Below are 23,431 nucleotides of genomic sequence, written 5' to 3' on the forward strand. Positions count from 1 at the left end.
GTTTTCAGAAAACAAGCCTGTAATGATGTCTAAAGTTTTACATCTAGTGGATTCCATAGGAACTGCAATCTGGGTCCTAACCCATTAGAAACTCTATAGGCATTCAATTGAAAAGTACCCACATCAAAAGAATCCCACTTCCTGGATGGATTTTCCTCATATCAGTTCTGTTATAGTCAGACATTATTTTAACAGTTTTGGAAACTTTAGTTTTCTATCCAAATCTATCAATTATATGCATATCCTAGCTTCTGGGCCTGAGTAACAGGCAGTTTACTTTGGGCAAGCTTCTCATCCAGATGTTGAAATACTGTTAACTGAAATGCATTCCAGGTGACTACCTCGTGAAGCTGGTTTAGAGAATGCCAAGAGTGTGCAAAGCTGTCATCAAGGCAAAGGGTGGCTACTTTGAAGAATGTAAAATAGATTTTGATTTAACACTTTGTTGGTTACTACATGATTCTATGTGTTATTCCATAGTTTTGATGTCTTCACTTTCATTCTACAATGTAGAAAATGGTAAATAAATTAACCCTGGAATGAGTAGCTGTCAACTTTTGACTGGTACTGAATCTTATTTAAATTACAGCAGTAATTGCAGCAGTGGCAACAATTTAGCAGCGGTGGGCTACCGCTGCTAAAGGAATATAGGGGAAACACTGTAACTGCATCTTGAGTAGTCTTTTAAAATCTTACTTGAAAAATGACCAGTCAGGCAACAATGTCTAATTATGACTCTTAACTTTCTGAAATGATTAACTGACAAAACAGCAGATAGTGAATAGATTAACCCCCCCCCACACACTGAGCTTTGCTGAGCTAATGGTAGGATAAGGTAGGAAGCAGTGGACTCCAGGCTCCCTAAATCAGGCCAAATACCATATAGATCAGCAGTATAGGGGAGCTGCCAGAAGTCTATAACGGGGTCCGTGAACACTATAGCTGATGGGGTTGTTTGTATTTATTATGGAACCCATTAGCTGCTGCCAAGGCCACAGCTTGTTGCTGTGGTCCAGCAAAATTAATTCAGTTATGAATGTATTGTAATGTTTGTTTTTTTAATTGTATAACAGATTTCACAACACACTGTGTGCCCTCAGGCCCCTAATCTACTACCACTTATTCACAACACAAAATCCATGTGTACTAGTGTGTGTGTGTGTGTATAGTACGCATGTTATTGTGTTTTTATGCATGTGTCTGTGTTGCTTCACATTCTCCGCTGTTCCATAAGGTGGAATTATTTTTTTTAAATCTAATTTTACTGCTTGTGTGATTTACTTGATGTGGAACAGAGTTCCACGTAGTCATGGCTCTATGTAGTGCTGTGTGCCTTTCATAGTCTGTTCTGGACTTGGGGACTGTGAAGAGACCTCTGGTGGCATGTCTTGTGGGGTATGCATGGGTGTCTGTGTGCCAGGAGTTCAAACAGGCAGCTCTGTGCATTCAACATGTCAATACCTCACACAAATACAAGTAGTGATGAAGTCAATCTCTCCTCCACTTTGAGCCAGGAGAGATTGACATGAATATTAATGCTCGCTATCAGTGTACATCCAAGGGCCAGCCGTGCTGCCCTGTTCTGAGCCAATGGCAAAGTCCCTCTTTGTGGCACCTGACCAAACGACTGAACAGTAGTCCAGGTGCGTTGAAACTAGAGCCTGTAGGACCTGCCCTGTTCATAATGTTGTTCAGAAGTTGGAGTAGCACTTTATGGACAGACTTCTCTCCATCCTAGCTACGGTTTTATCAATGTTTTGACCATGACAGTTTACAATCCAGGGTTACTTCAAGCAATTTAGTCTCCTCAACTTGCTCAATTTCCACCTTATTCATTACAAGATTTAGTTGTAGTTTAGCGTTTAGTGAAGGATTTGTCCCAAATACACATTTTGTGTTTTTGAAATATTTAGGACTAACTTATTCCTTGTCACCCACTCTGAAACTAACTGCAGCTCTTTGTTGGGTGTTACAGTCATTTCAGTTGCTGTGGTAGCTGACGTGTATAGTGTTGAGCCATCCGCATACATAGACACTCTGGCTTTACTCAAAGCCAGTGGCAGGTCATTAGTAAAGATTGAAAAAAGTAAAGGACCTAAACAGCTACCCTGGGAAATTCCTGATTCTACCTGGATTATGTTGGAGAGGCTTCCATTAAAGAACATCCTCTGTGTTCTGTTAGACAGGTAACTCTTTATACACAATATAGCTGGGGGTGTAAAGCCATAACTAACGTTTTTCCAGCCGCAGACTATGATCGATAATGTCAAAAGCCACACTGAAGTCTAACAAAACAGTCCCCACAATCTTTTTATCAATTTCTCTCAGCCAGTCATCAGTCATTTGTGTAAGTGCTGTGCTTGTTGAATGTCCGTCCCTATAAGCGTTCTGAAAGTCTGTCAGTTTGTTTACTGTAAAATAGCATTGTATCTGGTCAAACACTATTTTTTTCCCAAAATTTACTAAGGGTTGGTAACCGGCTGATTGGTCGGCTATTTGAGCCAGTGAAGGGGACTTTACTATCCTTTACTAGGTAAGTTAATGACTTTTGCTTCCTTCCAGGCCTGAGGACGCACACTTTCCAGTAGGCTTAAATTGAAGATATGGCAAATAGGAGTGGCAATATTGTCCGCTTATATTCTCACTAATTTTCCATCCAAGTTGTCAGACCCCGGTGGCTTGTCATTGTTGATAGACAATGTTTTTTGGGGGGTTGCTCCAAATCTTTTTACTATTGTTCTTAGGCATGCATCTGTCTTTCATAGTGTATGAACTACTTTTTTTAAATTCAGTTTAGTCACATGATTTCTCAATTTGCAGTACGTTTGCCAATCGGTTGTACAGCCAGACCTATTTGCCATCTCTTTTTCCACATTCCTCTCAACTAGAGGTCGACCGATTATGATTTTTCCATGCCGATTATTGGAGGACCAAAAAAAGCCGATACCGATTTAATTGGCCGATTTTTTTATTTATTTGTAATAATGACAATTACAACAATGCTGAATGAACACTTATTTTAACTTAATATAATACATCAATAAAATTCATTTAGCCTCAAATAAATAACGAAACATGTTCAATTTGGTTTAAATAATGCAAAAACAAAGTGTTGGAGAAGAAAGTAAAAGTGCAATATGTGCCATGTAAGAGTTCCTTGCTCAGAACATGAGAACATATGAAAGCTGGTGGTTCCTTTTAACATGAGTCTTCAATATTCCAAGGTAAAAAGTTTTAGGTTGTTGTTATTATAGGAATTATAGGACTACTTATCTCTATACCATTTGTATTTCATTAACCTTTGACTTTTGGATGTTCTTATAGGCACATTCGTATTGCCAGTGTAACAGTGTAGCTTCCGTCCCTCTCCTCGCTCCTACCTGGGCTCGAACCAGGAACACAACGACAACTGCCTGCCTCGAAGCAGCGTTACCCATCGTGCAAATGAATACAAATAGTAGAATTATGCCATAATTGAATAGATCATGCTAAACGAGGTTGGAATGTTACATAAAATCAATAAGACAATAATTTGACGACAATCTGCAATCACACTACGGGGCGGCAGGGTAGCCTAGTGGTTAAAGCTTTGGACTAGTTAACTGTAAAGTTTGCAAGATTGAATCCCCCGAGCTGACAATGTAAAAGTCTGTCGTTCTGCCCCTGAACGAGGCAGTTAACCCACCGTTCCTAGGCCGTCATTGAAAATAAGAATATGTCCTTAACTGAATTACCTAGTTAAATAAAGATTAAATAAAGGTGTAAAAAAATACATTTAAAAATACATATATTTTTTTTAAATCGGCCAAATCGGTGTCCAAAAATACCGATTTCCAATTTGTTATGAAAACTTGAAATCGGCCCTAATTAATCGGCCATTCCGATTAATCGATCGACCTTTACTCTCAACCATAGTTTTCAATTCCTTATCAATCCTTGGGGATTTAACAGTTTCTAGTCATTTTCTTAAAGGTTGCATGCCTATTTGTAACTGGGATAAGCAATGTCATGAATGTGTCAAGTGCAGAGTCTGGTTGCTCCTCATTACACACCATGGACCAGCAAATATTCTTTACATCAACAACCATAGGAATTGCAAACCAAACTTGTCGCATTTCCCTCCTATCATCAAGCTGCCCCTCCCCCAGGCAGACCAGTCCTCCTCCAGTCTCCCACCGTCACCAGTCTGCTACAGTTCCTCTCAGGTCAGCCGTGAAAGTCAGCCCACCCAGAAGATGTCCATTCTCTAGTACAAAATCACTTCTCTCAGGATCCCTGAGAGAGAAGAGGAGCGAACGGATTACCCTCCACCACGTCACATCCGTCCTACCAGAGAAGGGGGCTGGGCTTGAGAGTAGCAGAGCGAGAGAACGAGCTCCAGCAAGAGAACAGAAGTGCGCACACCAAGCTAAAGTGGCAGCCCCAGTGAGCGCGAGAGAGAAGCGTCTGTAATCCACCCCCCACGCCTTCAGTGATCATGTGTCAGAACAGGAGCCTTCAGCGGGCGGCAGCGCAAAGCTCAGGGAAATGGTGAGATGCTGCAGGTCTTTGCATAGCCCTCCATCTTGCTACAATCTCCACAGAGTTAGGGTTGATGTGCGCCGGCTCCGGACGATCAGCTCCACAGGAGCTGCCGGGGAGCAGAGGGGAAGCAACGACGGCAACGTCTCAGGCCGCGGGGCCCAAGCACTCAGCCACAGGAACCGATTCAGGTATGCTGAGAGCGGGAGAGAATGAGAGCGAGAACAAGAGATGAATGACCACAGGATGCCTTAGCATGTGTATAACATGCTTGTTAGACATGACATGACAGACAGGACTGACGGGAAGAGGGAACGAATGGTTTTCAGCCTATAAAGTGATTGTTTACAGTATGTGAGAGATGGATTAAAGGCGAGTGAGAGGGATGACCAGAGCGAGCATAGAGGGGATGATTAATGTAATGTTCTGCTGTGAGATTGAAGCTCTAGCAGTTATGGTTTGTGAGTGGGGGGTTGTGTGCACTTTGCGTGTTGAGCTGCTACATGAGGAGAGCGACGATCATGAGCCGAGGGCCTGAATATTGAGTGGCCACAGTCGGTCCGCTCTCCCAAAGCCCCGTCTTTCTCGATCTTTCTCTCGCTCTCCTTCTCTCTCGCTCTCTTTCTCTCTCTCTCTCTCGCTCTCTCTCTCTCTCTGTTCCAGGCAGCACAAAGCCTCTGTTTGGCCTAATTGCAGCGTAATGCCCTTAAGCCCCATCCAGGCAGGCCAGTCTAAGGAGGAACAATGTATCTGGTGCCAGGCCAAGGCCAGCCTTACCCAGCCAACCTCTGAAGTGGGTCTGAAAGAAGTGAGGGATAGATGGAGTTTTAGAGATCTGTGTGGCGGCTGAGAGACTCTGTTGATGTAGATAGAGCGAAGCAGGAGAGAGAGAATGCTATGCAGCCAGTGATTGGCTAATATGTGCCTGCATTGAAGAGGGGGGGTGCTGTTGGAGCCTGCGTTTTGTGTGGTGGAGGGAGACTGGATAGCCGGGAAATAAAACAATTACAGAAGAGTATTCTTTACATATTGGCCTTTTGTTGCGTTTATGTGGTTGGCTGGGATATTTAAGCTATACTTTGCGATTGCTGAAACCAAGGTGCATGACAGGCTACGGTAAATAATAATGAAATGATACTGCACTGGTTGACTTGTATGAGAATTGAGATTAAATTACATCAAATTAGGGACTTTCAGGGTAATTTCCATGTAAAAGGACCCACGAGTACCAATTTAAAGGTCATAGGGGCATGTCAGATTAGGTGTCAAATGTAAGATTTTTTGAGTTATTATTATTATTATTATTATTATTTATTATTATTATTATTATTTTTTTTTTTATTTTATTTTTTTTTTATTTTAAAACTATTTTCCATCATAAATATTAGGATTAAGTAAAGGCTTTGATTTCTGGTTAAACAGATGCAAAAGTGTCTTTAGAAACCTTAAGACTTTTTAGTAGATGTTATTAGAAATACATAATTTTGAAGTAAAGGCCCCTGCCAATTAATATCAACACATTTAGTTTAGGAGTAATCTTTCTCCCTTCAGTAAGTTTTTAAGAAACATTTCATAGTGCCTTGAAATTCCATTACCAAAAACCCACACACACTACATGACCAAAAGTATGTGGACACCTGCTTGTCGAACATCTCATTCCAAAATCATGGGCATTAATATGGAGTCGGTCCCCCCTTTGCTCCTAGAACAGCCTCCACTCTTCTGGGAAGGTTTTCCACTAGATGTTGGAGCACTGTTGCAGGGACTTGCTTCCATTCAGCCACAAGCATTAGTGGGGTCAGGCACTGATGTTGGGCGATTAGGCCTGGCTCGCAGTCGGCGTTCCAATTCATCCCAAAGGTGTTCAATGGGATTGAGGTAAGGGCTTTGTGCAGGCCAGTCTAGTTCTTCCACACCGATCTCATCAAACCATTTTATATTTTTGTCCTCACTTTGTTCACAGGGGCATTGTCATGCTGAAACAGGAAAGGCCTTCCCCAAACTGTTGCCACAAAGTTGGAAGCACAAAATTGTCCAGAATGTCATTGTATGCTGTAGCATTAAGATTTCCCTTCACTGGAACTAAGGGCCCTAACCCCAATTGTGGAAAAACAGCCCCAGACCATTATTCCTCCTCCACCAAACTTTACAGTTGGCACTGTGCATTCGGGCAGGTAGCGTTCACCTGACATTCGCCAAACCCAGATTCGTCTGTCTGACAGCCAGATGGTGAAGCGTGATTCATAACTCCAGAGAACGTGTTTCCACTGTTCGAGAGTTCAATGGTGGCGAGCTTTACACCACTGCAGCCGACACTTGGCATTGCGCATGGGGATCTTAGGCTTTTGTTCGGCTGCTCGGCCATGGAAACCCATTTCATGAAGCTCCCGACGAACAGGGCTTCCAGAGGCAGTTTGGAATTCGGTAGTGTCTTGCAACCGAGGACAGACTATTTCTACACGCTTCAGCATTCGGCAGCCCCGTTCTGTGAACTTGTGTGGCCTACCACCTTGTTGCTGAGCCGTTGTTACTCCTAGACATTTCCACTTCACAATAACAACAGTTACAGTTGTTAACAGTTACGCTTTAATGTCAGTGAGCTTTTCAGTAAGGCTGTTCTACTGACAATGTTTGTTTATGGAGATTGCATGGCGGTGTGCTCAATTTTTATACACCTGTCAGCAACGGGTGTGGCTGAAGTAGCTGAATCCACAAATTTTAAGGGGTGTCCACATACGTTTGTGTGTGTAGTGTGTCTTTTAAGATATTTTCTAATTTCTCTTCCTCATGTGGGAGGATAATGAACGTTTCCAGAAGTAACAAGTGAAGGAAGTTCTGTCAATTACTTGGTGTTTTTACTGATATCAATTTTGTTGATGAATTAAGTGAACTCTAAATTCCGTTAAAGAGTTAGAGTTAAATTCATATCCATAATTATGCATTTCTGTGTAGTACAGATCAGGGAGCCATGATGCAATTCCGTTACCGGGTGTTAATCCACTTCACTTACTGTAGTTCAAAATAAGAATTTGTTCTTAACTGACTTGCCTAGTTGAATAAAGGTAAAATAAACTGTAGTTCATTAAATTCAATGTGTCATGTCATAGCTGATAGTCTTGTCATTTTATCTTTTGAATGTTAATTTGGAAGTTATTGGAAACCATGGACATATTTTTTTAATCCAACTTTGCATCTGCAGAGTTATTCTGTTTTTATTTTTATTTATTTTTATGTTTTTGTAAAATGTTGTATAAATTGTTAAAAGTAGTCCTTGTGCATAGAGTTGTATGGTTTTGTGAAACTTTTTTAAATCAATGGTATTTGTTTGGCATACATTTTTTTTTAAAGTGAGAAATCTGAGTCTCAGTGCCATTCCGTTATCGTGGAATTGCCCTAAATCTATATTAGCGCCATTAGCTGGAATCTAATTATAGGCTGTGTACCCGGCCAGGCTCTGTAGTAAACCTTGCTTTCCTGTTTTTAGAGCTTAGAGAGGATGAGTGGCCCAGTCTAACGCTCTGCAGTCCAAACTAGGCCAGCCAGCGGTGACTATGAGGAGAGCAGTCGCTATCTCCAGTACACTAGGCACCATACAGCAGTGTGCCTCAGTGGAAGTAATCCCGTACCCAGCTACCATGGAGCCAAAGTAATCAGAGATGAGATTTTCCCTGATGAATCAGGAATTTCATTCCAGTTTTCCAGAATGGGGCGATCTTAAATCGCTGTGGATCATTCAGATGTGTTTAACGATAGCCTTTTTCTTTCATGACTGCCGTGCTGTGGTCATCAAACCCTTGAGAAATTACACAGTAAAATGTGGTGGGGTGTGCGGCTCTCTGTGCGGACCCACTGAACCTCCGGATCTATAGGCCATCCTCCGATACATGTGTATTCAGATGGTGGAACAATATGGGCAGTGTTCTGTCTGAACGGCTGTGCTGGGAGACGATCACTCAGCACTGGCAGCAGTTTCACAAAGGGGGCATCAACACCAGCCTGTGAAGCACCATTCAATTGATCCGATTCAACGCAGAGGCCAAACGGGTCTATAATAACACAGGGATTTATATAGACGCCACAGGAGATGACCCATGCAACCTACTGTATGCCAGTGATTGTGGCGTTAAGGTGCTGCTGACTGACTGACTGCTGTTCGTTAGGGTGTCAGTGGCTAAACCATGCATGGCATGGCCTCACACTTTGCCTTTATCCTGATTAGTGGAGACTGGTCCTCTTTTAGGCCTATAGATAGCCCCACAGAGGCTATACAGCTAGTCTGTGTTATACCACCTCTTCTCTCAAGTCTGGACTCTCTCTCACTCGCTCACTTTCTTTTCACAAGTCTGGATTTTGCAGCGCTAAGGCTGCAGCACCTCCATGTGTCACTTGGCTGAGAACTAGCTATACCCCCACCCAATATCCCATCTAAAAGCCTTTGGTGTTGTACATTTTGTGTGTGTTGGATGTCCCTTGTTGAGAACATTGGTCTCCCCCTTAGAGTCCAGTTCACCGCTGCATCACTGCTGCCCCAGTTGTTCCTATTGTACAGAGTCAGGACAACACGAGCACCACTGAAGCCCATTTTAATAGACGTATGCAGTGCGGCCAGGCATAGTCATGGACAGATTATGGATTTGACTGTTGGGTGGATATGCTGTTTTCTATGCATTTTTAGCTGTGTGTTTACCACCCACACACTTCGAGAGCACAGAGTTTGTCATTTAAAATCCCTCTCCGCGTTTATCGCCTAAGGCTAAGCGAATAAAGTGCTGCATATTTTTACATGGCATATTGAGAGATCTGGATGGATGGGAGTTAGAATGAGGATATTTTAAGGAGAGACAGTTGACTTGACTAAAAGCAGCCTGAAGAGTAGAGTGGATTCTGTATGAAATATACATTTTTAGGAAACTAACCACGTGCGGGTTTAGATGAGATACTGTGGAAGACTATCATCTGCGTGGTTGAGGAGATTTTGGGGTAGGTTGTGCAGTCAGAACGTGTGACGGCTCAGTAGCCTATTTCCCGATAGGAATGTGCTGTGTTTGAACAGTGTAACGTAAGAGGGCATCATCTGTCAACTATTTCTGTTTGTGCTTTGTTGTCGTGTCATTTTAGTTTCCGTTATACGTGTATTTATCCACGTCTTTGTGGGTGTGCGTGTGCATTCTGTCATTTTTCATGTGCTTTGTGGGTGTGCGTGGGTGAGAGACTTTGTGGGTGTCTGTGAATGTGAGTCTCTGCCCTGCCTGTGTTTTGTGAGTCGGAGACTCTGTTTGTGTGTACACTGCCATACCTGTGCCAACCCAGGGCTTTGTATGGTTGCGCAGGTTGCAGTTCCCTCAGTTGGCCTTGCGGCGTCGTCTTGGCCAGTTGAGCTGCATGTCCCGGCCCGTCTTGCGGCTGCGCTCATGGCCGCTCAGCTTCCTCTACTACTTCCTGACCTTCGGCGCACTCAAGCCCCTGGCCAAGGTTGGCTGGAGACCAACAAGCAGGGTGAGTCCTTCCCTACTAACGCGCTACTACAGCGTTTTTCTCGTGTGTGTGTGAGAGAGAATGAATGACTGAATGTCAATCTCAGCATCCAGAGGTACCTAGTCCTATAATACTAGCTGAGTTAGGACACCAGTTCCTCCCAAACAAAGTAAATAGCAGCTGGAACACTTGAAAAAGCACTTTAAATCCACTTTAATAAACCCCTATGTTCATTACAGTTCCTACCAAACAGTTTGTTTCCCCTGCATCGTGGCACCAGGTTTTCTTGGCTAGAAGTGCTCTGTTAGAGAGCCACTGATGTGTGAGGTGCGCCCCCCCCCCCCCCCCCCGTCACAGATGGCCGGACCCATATGGACCTGCAGAGCTCTGATCTCGGCCCAGGCTCTATCGTAACGCCTATCAAAGGCCCTTTGTGTGATCCACACAATAACGGGAGGAATGCTTTGTTTTCTTCTCCTGCTGTGCTCGCTCACACTGTCGCGGCAAAGAGGCGAGTGAGTGGCCTAAGTTTCAATGGATGCTGTTTCCCACCTTACCATCAGCCAATAAGCATTTAATGTTATTAATGAAATGTTGATCTATTCCACCTCCCTTGACCTATTAATCAAAGTGGATACTTAATCATGGGGAGAGAACTTATCTGCCACCCATATCCTCAGCTGATCTATTTCCTGCAGTTTGGACAAGATCTGTGATCATCTCTGGAGCTACAGGACCTTACTGCCTAGTGAGTTATGTGGGCGGGTCCAGACTCCGCATGCAGCACCGGTTTGGCTTAAATTCAGGAGGGTGCGCAAAGTTCCAGAGAATTTGCATTGAAATGTTGTAGACAGACATGCTTCTCTCTATTGTGCACATTGAATCGGTTTGTCAGTTTGATCCATACATTGTTTCTATTGGCAATGTTAAGCACCAAAATAAGCTCCAGTATTTCTCCACTGTATTTCTGTTTTACAGTCTGAACTCTGATCAGCTTTAAGGTTTTTAATCCTGGGGTCACATGGCTTTTTGAGACCCTCCTACCTACCTGTTAAACTCCTATTCTATTGCAGGTCTATTTTAAATCTGATTTCTATGTGTATTACCCTGACCTCACATCTGAGACCACGTAAAGAAATGGCTATTTCAATATATTTTTTTACTGTGCCGGCGGTCCATTCGTAGCCGCGTTGGATTTGAGATGGAATATCATTAAGGGCTTCAGCTGTTCGGCAGGGATAAGGGGTGGGGAAGATCCCCAGGCGGCTGATCCCTAAAGTGCACAGTTAACCAATTAGAATTCAATAATTTATTTATGAAGCCCTTTTTACATCAGCTGATGTCACAAAGCGCTGTACAGAAACCTAGCCTAAAACCCCAAACAGCAAGCAATGCAGGATGTAGAAGCACGGTGGTTAGGAAAAACTCCCTAGAAAGGCCAGAACCTAGGAAGAAACCTTAGAGGAACCAGGCTATGGGGGGTGGCCAGTCCTCTTCTGCCTGTGCCGGGTGGAGATTATAACAGAACATGGCCAAGATGTTCAAACCTTCATAGATGACCATCAGGGTCAGATAATAATGGTAATCACAGTGGTTGTAGAGGGTGCAACAGGTGTAAATGTCAGTTGGCTTTTCATAGCCGATCATTCAGAGTTAGAGACAGCAGGTGTGGTAGAGAGTCCAAAACAAGCAGGTCCAGGACAAGGTAGCACTGGACGTGAGTAGGTCAGGGTTCCATAGCCACAGGCAGAACAGTTGAAACTGGAGCAGAAGCATGACCAGGTGGACTGGGGACAGCAAGGAGTCATTAGGCCAGTTAGTCCTGAGGTGTGGTCCTAGGGCTCAGGTCCTCTGAGAAGGAGGAAAGAGAGTGATAGAGAGGAAAGAGAGTGAGAGGGAGCATACTTAAATTCACGAAGGTCACAGGATAAATCATGAGAAATACTCCAGATAGAACAGACTGACTATAGCCCCCTGACACACAAACTATTGCAGCATAAATAGGCTGAGACAGGAGGGGTCGGGAGACACTGTGTCCCTGTCCGACGATACCCCTGGACAGGGCCAAAGAGGCAGGATATAACCCCACCCACTTTGCCAAGGCACAGCCCCACACCACCAGAGGGATATCTTCAACCACCAACCTAATACCCTGAGACAAGGCTGAGTAAGCCCACAAAGACCACGGCACGAACCCGAGGGGGGCGCCAACCCGGACAGGAAGATCACATCAGTGACTCAACCCACTCAAGTGACGCACCACTCCTAGGGACGGCATGGGAGGGCACCAGTAAGCCAGTGACTCAGCCCCCTTAATAGGGTTAGAACCAGAGAATCACAGTGGAGAGGGGAACCGGCCAGGCAGACGGCATGGGCGGTTCGTCGCTCCAGTGCCTTTCCGTTCACCTTCACACCCCTGGGCCAGACAACCCTCAATCATAGGCCCTACTGAAGAGATGAGTCTTCAATAAAGACTTAAAGGTTGAGACCGAGTCTGCGTCTCTCACATGGATAGGTAAAACAATTAGCTCTATAGGAGAAAGCCCTGCCTCCAGCTGTTTGCTTAGAAATTCTAGGGACAGTAAGGAGGCCTGCGTCTTGTGACCGTAGCGTACGTGTAGGTGACTACAGGACCCAATCGGAAAGATTGGTAGGAGCAAGCCCATGTAATGCTTTGTAGGTTAGCAGTAAAACCTTAATCAGCCCTAGCCTTAACAGGAAGCCAGTGTGGAGAGACTAGCACTGGAGTAATATGATCAAATTTTGTTGGTTCTTGTCAAGATTCTAGCAACTGTGTTTAGCACAAACTGAAGTTAATTTAGTGCTTTAGCCGGAAAGTAGAGCATTGCAGTAGTCTAATCTAGAAGTGACAAAAGCATAGATGCAGAAAAATGTATCATTTTTGGACAGAAAGTTTCTGATTTTTGCAATGTTATGAAGATGGAAAAAAGCTGTCCTTTTAAAGTATTCTTCTTAAAGTTGAAGTTTTAATTTGGAAATGTACATGATCTGTGCGACTTCTGATGGTTCACGTTTGGCTTCTACAATGCACCTGTAATCGAAGACCGTACTTCAGGAGTGCAAAAGTTCAATCTATTCAGGCGTGTTAAAACACGGTCAACTCTCACTTGCTACCTATCCTGCATATGGCCTTGATGCAGTTGACTTTAAATGCTCTTTTCAGAGTTGAGATGGCGCCTTGCCTTAAGCTTAGTGATCTAGTCAACTTTATAGCCTCGTCTGCCATGGTTCTAGCTTCTCCTGCTACAGTTCACCCAGTAGAGAAGTAGTAGCCCTGTCTCATCTGTTTGTGTAGTCTTGCCAACTCCTATGGTTGTTTGGTGTAACAATGAGCATAGGGAGTTCGCCAGACAGCACAAACCAATCTGGGATAAGCCAGGATGTAGCCAATGTGAGAACATGCAGTTTAACTATGTGTAGGCTAACCCAATCTCTCCCTCCCTGGCCCAGGTTGCTCTGTACAAGACCATCCCAACACGGCTGCTGTCTCGGGCCTGGGGTCGCCTGAACCAGGTGGAACTACCGACCTGGCTGAGAAAGCCAGTCTACAGTCTGTATATCTGGACGTTTGGTGTCAACATGCAGGAGGCGGCTGTGGAAGACCTAATTCAGTACAGGAACCTGGGAGAGTTCTTTAGACGGAAACTCAAACCGGCTGTCCGGCCCGTGTGCAACTCGCACTGCGTGGTGAGTGTGTGTGTGTGTGTGTGTGTGTATGCGTGCGCGTGTGTACTGTGCCTTCAAAGTATTCATACCTCTTGACTTATTCCACATTTTGTGTTACAGCCTGAATTCAAAATGGATTAAATATATTTTCTCTCACTCATCTACACACACTACCCCATAATGACAGTGTGAAAACATGTTAGCAAATGTATTGAAAATTAAATGCAGAGATGTCTAATTTACATAAGTATTCAACCCCTGAGTAAGTACTTTGTAGAAGCACCTTTGGCAGCGACTACAGCTGCACGTCTTTCTGGGTAAGTCTGTACAGCCTATGGATTGTGGATCAATGGTACGGGGTATCAGTGTGCTCCGTGACATCCTCAGAACATTAGCATCGTAGCTCTTATTGCGTGACTCTAAAACCACTGAAATAAGCAACGTTTATTATACCAGTCAACCTGCTATTTGGTTTGAACACTATTCCAGAGGAAAAACAATACAACATGGATGTTTTGGAGTCTGATAACTCCGTGAAGGACTTGGGTACTGAGCAGACTGATACCCCATTTCATTTCCCACAGTCAAACTCCCGCAATAGATGCTAATATTTGTGTGAACTCTTCAGTTATGTTCTGTGGGTGCTCTACACTCCAACGTTGTTTAACATTATCTAGTCTAAATATGGCATGAATTCACTAATTGTAACCATTTGCATCACTTTCATAGAGGGACTTTTTTGCGGATTGTTTGAAGGCGAACCACGAATTCCACTATTGTGGCTAATCCTTATTGTGGCTAGCTCCACAATACATAACCCGGTCCGGTCAAGCCACACTAGCCAGATGAAGCTAGCTAGCTGCTTATAAGGTTAGCCTGGGGTTTGTTATCTAGCTTTATTTCTATGAACTGAAGTTAATTAGAGAACAAGTGGCTACCTAGATTCCAAGAACACAGGATGAGATGTTACTATCCTTTGTGCAAGCACTTCCAAGAGTTCATGAATGAGCCTGGTGAAATTTGGGGAGCGCATCGTCAGTAGTGTACCTTTGGTTCCTAGGGTGTTTCGGCCATTCACACTATACACCCTCCCCAAAGGCGGCCAGTGACAGGGTGATCAATCCTACGCTTGCGTCCCATTCCCAATTAGTCATAGGAGTTGCCTTGTTGTTGATAGCCAACATCCCATGGGACTATGCATGGCAGGGGCGTCCTCCTCCCTGAGTCAAGCATTGTTGACCGCATACCTCCTGGCCCTCTCACTTCGGGGCCCAGCTTGGGTCTTTCCTCTTCATCCAGAGCCACTGACTGCTGCCTTCTGCCGCCTCCGATACAGCTTTGATTGCCAGGTCTCTAAGCAGTCTGGTTGTAGATGTTGCCACAAAACCTCTGCAGCCCACCTCCACTGGTTGGACTTCTGTGTTCCAGCCATGATGCCGTGCTTCGGCAGCTAGATCGGCATAGCGCAGATGTTTTCGCTCATAAGCCTCATCTACTGACTCCTCCCAGGGTACTGAGAGCTCAATGATGAAGACTATCTTGAGCGAACGGGACCAGAGCACCATGTCAGGTCTTAGGGTGGTGGTTGCAATCTCCGGAGGAAACACAAGTTGCCGGCCAATGTCAGCTAGCATTTTCCAGTCGCGGGCCAAGCGCAGCCTGTCTCGTTCTAATGGTGTAGAGCCGCTCTTCTGTGGTTTAGCCCCTTCGCGGACAAAGGTCGTCCGTAAGGGATGTGATGCTGCTGGGGGTAGTAGGGAGTCGGTGGCAGCTCGCTTGTCCTCCAGGGCGGACGCAAGGTTTTTAAGGACTTGGTTGTGACGCCAAGTGTAGCGTCCTTGGGTGAGGCTTGTTTTACAACCTGTGAGAATGTGCCTGAGGTTGGCTGGCATGGAACAGAGGGCACAGTCCGGATCTTCACCATACCATTGGTGAAGATTAACTGGTGTTGGAAGGACGTCATATGTTGCTCTGATGGAAAAGCTCAACCGCCTCACTTCCATGGCCCACAGATCCTTCCAGCTGATCTTCCTCTTCTCCACACTGTCCCATCGAGTCCACTGTCCCTGTTTGGCAAGAGAGACTACCTTGGCTCACCTTGCAGCCTCCTCCTGATGGCGTACTTCCTGCACTTCCATCTTCCGCTGCTCTGGTGCAGTGGCCTTACTCCAAGTAGCACGGCTAGTTAGCCCAAGTCCTCCTCTCCCTTGCTGAACATGACCCACAATGTCAGCATGTCTGAGGGCTGCTGTTGCCTCCTGGACTGCTTTTCCTGGCCTCCATTTGCGCCCAGTTGCTAAGGTCGGCGCGTTGTTGCTCACCACTGGGTCTCGAGATTCATTCAGTGTAATCTGGAGCCTGGTTTTTGCACACTTGAATTCCTCTGTTAGACTGGTGAGGGACAGCTTGAGGACACCATCTCCATAGAGGCCTATGGTGGTAAGGCATCATGGAACTCTGAGCCACTTCTTTAAGTAGCCTGTGACTCCTCTTTCCATCTTCTCCACTGTTGAGATTGGAACCTCATACTGCTAGGGGCCACAACACCCGGGGTAGGAGACCAATCTGCAGACACCAGGCCTTTAACTTTCCAGGTAGCTGGGTGTTGTCGATGGACTGTAGGCTACTACTGATGTCTTTGCGCAGCTGTTGCACCTGGTCTTTGTCTTTCAGGCTTGCATCATACCACCTTCCAAGGCTTTTTACCAGCTGCTCAGACACTGTTGGAATTTGGTCATCTCCAATGAAAAATTTCAGGTCAGAGAGTACTCCCTTCACAATCGAGATGCTGCGTGACTTGGATGGTTTAATCTTCACACGGGCCCAGCTGATGTTCTCCTCAAGTTTTCTGAGCAGTCTCCTGGTGCATGGGACAGTGGTGGTCAATGTTGTAATGTCGTCCATGTAGGCTCTGACTGGAGGGAGGCGGAAACAAGAGTTGACTCGCTGTCCACCAGCAACCCATTTTGAGGATCTGATGATAACCTCCATTGCCATTATGAATGCCAACGGAGAAATGGTACATCCCGCCATTATACCTGCATTCAGGCACTGCCATGAGGTGGTGAAGCAGAACTGCAGATCCTGAAAGTACGACTTCACCAGGGTGGTGATGGTGTCCGGTATGTGGAAAAATCTGAAGGCAGACCACAGGAGTTCATGGGGCACAGAGCCAAATGCATTGGCGAAGTCGAGGAAGACTACATGGAGGTCCCTTTTCTCCACCTTGGCCATTTGGATCTGGTGCCAGATCATGCTGTAATGTTCCAAGCAGCCAGAGAACCCTGATATTCCTGCCTTCTGTACAGATGTATCGACGTACGCATTCCTTTGCAGGTACTCGGCCATCCTCTAGGCAATGACCCTAACGAAGATTTTACCCTCGACATTCAGTAAGGAGATTGGGCGGAATTGGCTGATGTTCACTGCATCCTTCTCCTTAGGGATCAGGACCCCGCCTGCCCTACGCTACACTTTGGGTATTATCTTCTTTTGCCAAGCTGTTCTCATAAGCCTCAGAGGAACCTCAGGACGTCTGGTGCGTTCTTATACACTTTGTACGGGACTGCATTTGGACCCGGGGCTGATGCTGTTCTTGCCCGTCGAACTGTGTTTTCCACCTCTTTCCATGTCGGAGGGCTGGTCTCAATATGGTGTTCCGGGGGTTCAATGGGTGGGATATCTGATGGGATGGCCAGATGTTCATGTCGCTTTGAGTCAAAGTTTGTTGTTCTCAGGTGCTCCTCTAGGTCTTTCTTTGTTGTTTTTAGAGCTCCACTTTTTTCCTTCGTGAAGAGACCTTTAAGGAACTTGAAGGGATCTTCATAGAATCGAGTTCTTTCTTCCTTCTGCGTTTCCGTAGGTTTTCTGCTCTACAGAGGGATGCCAACCGGGTTTTGATGTCAGCCTGAAGTGCCTCTATGCCCTCCTTTTCCACTTCAGAGGCCTTCTTCCTCTGTTTCTTAAGCTGTCTCCTTTCTTGAACGAGGCGCTTGATTTCTTGTTGCCTCCTGGAAACTGGTGGGGTTAGAACCTTTCTCCCGCCTTTTGTCTCTTGCACTCCAAAGCTTTCTGCCCCGCACTCATAGATGATGTCCCCCATCCTCTCCAACTTCTTCTCCACTGTGCCTCCAAGTTTCTCTAGCTAATACTTACATGGATTTCTAAATCATTGCTAAGAATATTGATAATGAATGCAGTTTCTACTGGTCATTGTTTTCAGGCTGGTTGCATTGGTGCTACTTAGGTACCAAGCTAAAGCTAGCTACCCCAGAAGTTGCTAGTAACATCTGTATCAAACATATAAAAAAAATGTTTATCCTTCTCGTTTGAGCTTGATCTTATTTCAAATGCTCCCATTCTGTGGAACAAATAATGCCTTATTAGCGACGCAGTATTGTAAACACATCGTGTAGACAGGCATTTTTCGGAAGTCTGAATCTCAGTCTTAGGGTTAAATATTAATAGCCACTTTGATAGTAAGGCATGGCTACACACAAAAACAACAATGATGAAAATATAAAAATGGTCGTACTTTAGAGGAAAATTGACCTTTATGGATGTACAAAATTAGTGTTTATATACAACCCTTAGCCGTGTCGTATTGGCCATATACCACAAACCCCGAGGTGCTTTATTGCTGTTATAAACTGGTTACCAATGTAATTAGAGCAGTAAAAATTTGTTTCGTCATACCTGTGGTATACGGTCTGATATACCACGGCTGTCAGCCAATCAGCATTCAGGGCTCAAACCACCCAGTTTATAGTTGTAAATAATGATTTGTAATTTATTTTTACGGTGAATAAAAAGTTGGCTACACACTCAACTCATTGTCAGATGTTCTGGTAATTATGAGGTGGATAGACAAATCTAGAAATGTGTTTATGCAGGTCCTAAGACGAGATGAATAAAAATTTTAGTTTCAATAGAATAGCATATTTTGAGTGTAATGTTAGGCTACTGGTCTGTTCAACCCATAGCTGTGCAAGGCAAATTAAATCAATAGTTATTTTGTTAATTAAACAGACAAGACACACTTTTCCTACTTTCCCCTGCCCTGATCAGTCAACACACAGGGCCTATAGTTTATAGTAAGATTTAATATAATGGAATATAACAGAATAAAATAGAAAATATTTAGAATGTTTGGAACCGCTGTCATAACATTTTATTTCACATTTATTTTTTACTATAGAAGCATTATCTGCTCTATCCAGGTTAGAAAATGTTCTGCCCTGGATGAACCTCTGTAGGATGATATCAGAGTTTCTTTATTGATCCACGTTGGACGTGATCACACCTTCTCGCACTTTCTTTTTCAAACTCCCAACAGGACTTTTAAATACACTACCGCAATCGTGACCAGGTCGGTTGGTGGAAGTAAAAGTACAGGCTTTGTTACCGGCAGATATATAAAGAAAATGCGGAAACATTTGGCGGTAAAGTTGACTGACAAACGTCTTGGTGTGAAAGGTGGCGTAAAGGTGGCGTAAAGGTGCCGTATTCACACCCCCTGACTTTCTCCCCAAAAAAATGGTATTACAGCCTGAATTTAAAATGGATTTAATTTTTATTTTGTGTTACTGGCCTACACACAATACCCCATAATGTGAAAGTGGAATTAGGTTTTTAGAAATGTTAACAAATTAATAAAAAATGAAACGCTGAATGGTCTTGTCAGTAATATTCAACTCCTTTTGTTATGGAAAGTCTAAGTTCAGGAGTAAAAAATGTGCTTAAGTCACAAGTTGCATGGACTCCGTATGTGCAATAAGTATATATTTTTTTTATGATAACCGATATGTGGGGTACAGAGATGAGGTAATCTGTAAGGTCCCTCAGTTGAGCAGTACATTTCACACAGATTTGTCTACATGGAGTTTTACAGGGAGTTTTTCCAATGAGGAGGACACCTATTTTGTAGATGGGTAAAAAAATCAGCAGACATTCAATATCCCTTTGAGTATGGTGAAGTTATTCATTACACTTTGGATAGTGTATCAATACAACCGGTCACTACAAAGATACAGGCGTCCTTCCTAACTCAGTTGCCGGAGAGGAAGGAAACTGTTTAGGGATTTCACCATGAGGCCAATGGTGGTTTTAAAACAGTTAGTTTAATGGCTATGATAGAAAACTGATGGCTCAACAACGTTGTGGTTACTCCACAATACTAACCTAAATGACCGAGTGTAAACATGCATCCTTTTTGCAATAAGGTACTAAAGTAAAACTGCAAACAATGTAGTAAAGAAATTAACTTCATGTCCTGAATACAAAGCTTTATGTTTGGGGCAAATCCAACACATCACTGAGTACCGCTCTTCATATTTTCAAGTATGGTGGTGGCTGCATCATGTTGGTATGCTTGTCATCGGCAAGGACAAAGCTGTTTGTATTTTTATAAAAATAAATGGAATAGAGCTAAGCTCAGGCACAATCCTAGAGGAAAACCTGGTTGTCTGTTTTCCAACAGACACTGGTAGACCCATTCACCTTTCAGCAGGATTATAACCTAAAACACAAGGCCAAATATACAGCTGACGAGCTTATCAAGATGACGTTGAATGTTCCTGAGTGGCCTAGTTACAGTTTTGACTTAAATCGGCTTGAGAATCTATGCCAAGACTTAAATGGCTGTCTCGCAATAATCAACAACCAACTTGACAGAGGTTGAAGAATTTAAAATGTGCTAATATTGTACACTCCATTTGTGCAATGTTTTTAGAGACTTACCCAGAAAGATGCACAGCTTTAATTAATTGCTGCCAAAGGTGATTCTAATATGTATTGGCACCAGGGTGTGAATACTTATGTAAATGAGATCTCTGTATTTCATTTTCAATACATTTGCGAACATTTCTCAAAACATGTTTCCACTTTGTCATTATAGGGTAGTTGTGTGTGTGTGTGTGTGTAGATGAGTGAGAAGCGATATTTAATCCATTTTGAATTCAAGCGGTTATTCAACAAAATGTGAAATAAGTCCAGGGGTATGAGTACTTTCTGAAGGTACTGTATATTCTAGACATAGAGGAAGGTACTGTATATTCTAGACATAGAGGAAGGTACTGTATATTCTAGACATAGAGGAAGGTACTGTATATTCTAGACATAGAGGAAGGTACTGTATATTCTAGACACAGAGGAAGGTACTGTATATTCTAGACACAGAGGAAGGTACTGTATATTCTAGACATAGAGGAAGGTACTGTATATTCTAGACATAGAGGAAGGTACTGTATATTCTAGACATAGAGGAAGGTACTGTATATTCTAGACATAGAGGAAGGTACTGTATATTCTAGACATAGAGGAAGGTACTGTATATTCTAGACATAGAGGAAGGTACTGTATATTCTAGACATAGAGGAAGGTACTGTATATTCTAGACATAGAGGAAGGTACTGTATATTCTAGACACAGAGGAAGGTACTGTATATTCTAGACACAGAGGAAGGTACTGTATATTCTAGACACAGAGGAAGGTACTGTATATTCTAGACACAGAGGAAGGTACTGTATATTCTAGACACAGAGGAAGGTACTGTATATTCTAGACATAGAGGAAGGTACTGTATATTCTAGACAGAGGAAGGTACTGTATATTCTAGACATAGAGGAAGGTACTGTATATTCTAGACAGAGGAAGGTACTGTATATTCTAGACAGAGGAAGGTACTGTATATTCTAGACAGAGGAAGGTACTGTATATTCTAGACAGAGGAAGGTACTGTATATTCTAGACAGAGGAAGGTACTGTATATTCTAGACAGAGGAAGGTACTGTATATTCTAGACAGAGGAAGGTACTGTATATTCTAGACATAGAGGAAGGTACTGTATATTCTAGACAGAGGAAGGTACTGTATATTCTAGACATAGAGGAAGGTACTGTATATTCTAGACATAGAGGAAGGTACTGTATATTCTAGACATAGAGGAAGGTACTGTATATTCTAGACATAGAGGAAGGTACTGTATATTCTAGACATAGAGGAAGGTACTGTATATTCTAGACATAGAGGAAGGTACTGTATATTCTAGACAGAGGAAGGTACTGTATATTCTAGACAGAGGAAGGTACTGTATATTCTAGACATAGAGGAAGGTACTGTATATTCTAGACAGAGGAAGGTACTGTATATTCTAGACAGAGGAAGGTACTGTATATTCTAGACATAGAGGAGTAGATCCCTGGCTTAAGCCATAAATGTCGGTCTTTTTTTCATTATTTTTTTCCAGATCAGCCCAGCAGACGGGAAGATCCTGCACTTTGGGCGGGTGCGGAACTGTGAGGTGGAGCAAGTCAAAGGTGTCACCTACTCTTTGGAGACCTTCCTGGGACCCCACACCTGGGCTGAGGCCATCAACTGCACCATCAAGCCATCAAGTGAGTACCTCTTCCCTTCACCCCCACCCTGGTCTAATGGGATCTAATACCTAATCCTAATTTAAACCTTCATCCCCTTGAGACTTGTTGATCTCAAAGGGTTGGGTGGGTAAATACAGTATAACTGATGTTGTGGACCTGATATACCCACTAATCATTTTTATACATCCTATCAGAATTAGATACATCTAATCCTGTTTTGTTTAGAGGCTAGGGATTTAGGATTGGTTTGTATAATTATGTGCGGGTTCCCCAGATGAAGAGGACCCCAGCTCATTCCAGGACCTGCTGGTGACTAAAGAGGGGAATGAGCTGTTCCACTGTGTGGTGTACTTGGCTCCAGGAGACTACCACTGCTTCCACTCCCCCACAGACTGGAGGGTGGCCCACAGAAGACACTTCCCTGGTCAGTGCGCTGTTAGGACTGTCCTGCTCATACAGTTGACATTGAAATTCCCCTATATAAACACCAGAATTACTCCGCTATGCTAGGACAATCCCAGGACGTTCTGAACACACACATCATAATCAGCGGCGTCATACACCCCAAAACATGTGGAGGCACAAAGTATGTGAGGATGGTTGGGGCTGGTTAATTGGATTATTATTTTTATTTTTTGAAAACCCGAAACGGCTTCCTGCAATCTAGAGCAATAATCATTATGCTTCATTCTATGTTTAAAAAATATATATATGTAGGTTTTTCTGCATATCTAATCATACCTCTTGAGCGGTCTGTATCCTCCTGATTGGTGGTTATTTTTTAAACTCTTCTCCTACAATTTCCATGGCCACGCATAAATCTAATTGACATAATAATAAAAAAACATAAAATCTGTTTATTTAAAACCTCTAAGGATCTGCCCCTTTTCTTTTTTTTTTGCCTTAAATGACACCCAAATCTAACTGCCTGTAGCTCAGGACTTGAAGCAAGGATATGCATATCCTGATACCATTTGAAAGGAAACACTTTGAAGTTTGTGGAAAAGTGAAATGAATGTTGGAGAATATAACACATTAGATCTGGTAAAAGATTTTTGTATTTTTTTTTTGTACCATCTTTGAAATGCAAGAGAGGCCATAATGTATTATTATTCCAGCCCAGGCGCAGTTAGACTTTGGCCACTAAATGACAGCTTTGTATGTGCAAAGTGTAAGACTGATCCAATGAACCATTGCGTATCCGTTCAAAATGTTCTATCAAGACTACATTTTCAAGTTCATAATTGTGCACTCTCCTCAAACAATAGCACTATTATTTCACTGTAATAGCTACTGTAAATTGGACAGTGTAGTTAGCTTAAATTCTTGTTAATCTTTCTGTCCTGGGGAATTATTTTTTGTTTCTTACAAC

The 23,431-nt window shown here is 43.5% G+C and overlaps 1 protein-coding gene across 10 annotated transcripts in view; it reads left to right on the forward strand.

Moving 5' to 3' along the window:
• The window catches only part of LOC139388052 (phosphatidylserine decarboxylase proenzyme, mitochondrial-like), a 44,898-nt gene that overhangs the window by 16,824 nt on the left and 4,643 nt on the right, over window positions 1-23,431 (forward strand). For 5 of the 10 annotated variants that reach the window (XM_071134560.1, XM_071134559.1, XM_071134558.1 and 2 more), the window contains 4 exons: window positions 9,852-10,017; window positions 13,468-13,704; window positions 21,930-22,077; window positions 22,334-22,483. In XM_071134560.1, the coding sequence (XP_070990661.1) occupies window positions 9,852-10,017; window positions 13,468-13,704; window positions 21,930-22,077; window positions 22,334-22,483 (701 nt within the window). Of the gene's footprint in view, window positions 1-4,185; window positions 4,713-9,851; window positions 10,018-13,467; window positions 13,705-21,929; window positions 22,078-22,333; window positions 22,484-23,431 lie in introns of those variants that run through there. The other 5 variants (XM_071134554.1, XM_071134552.1, XM_071134556.1 and 2 more) reach the window with 2 other exon arrangements.

This window comes from Oncorhynchus clarkii, chromosome 29, assembly GCF_045791955.1.
Source record: "Oncorhynchus clarkii lewisi isolate Uvic-CL-2024 chromosome 29, UVic_Ocla_1.0, whole genome shotgun sequence".
Classification (NCBI taxonomy): Eukaryota; Metazoa; Chordata; class Actinopteri; order Salmoniformes; family Salmonidae; genus Oncorhynchus; species Oncorhynchus clarkii.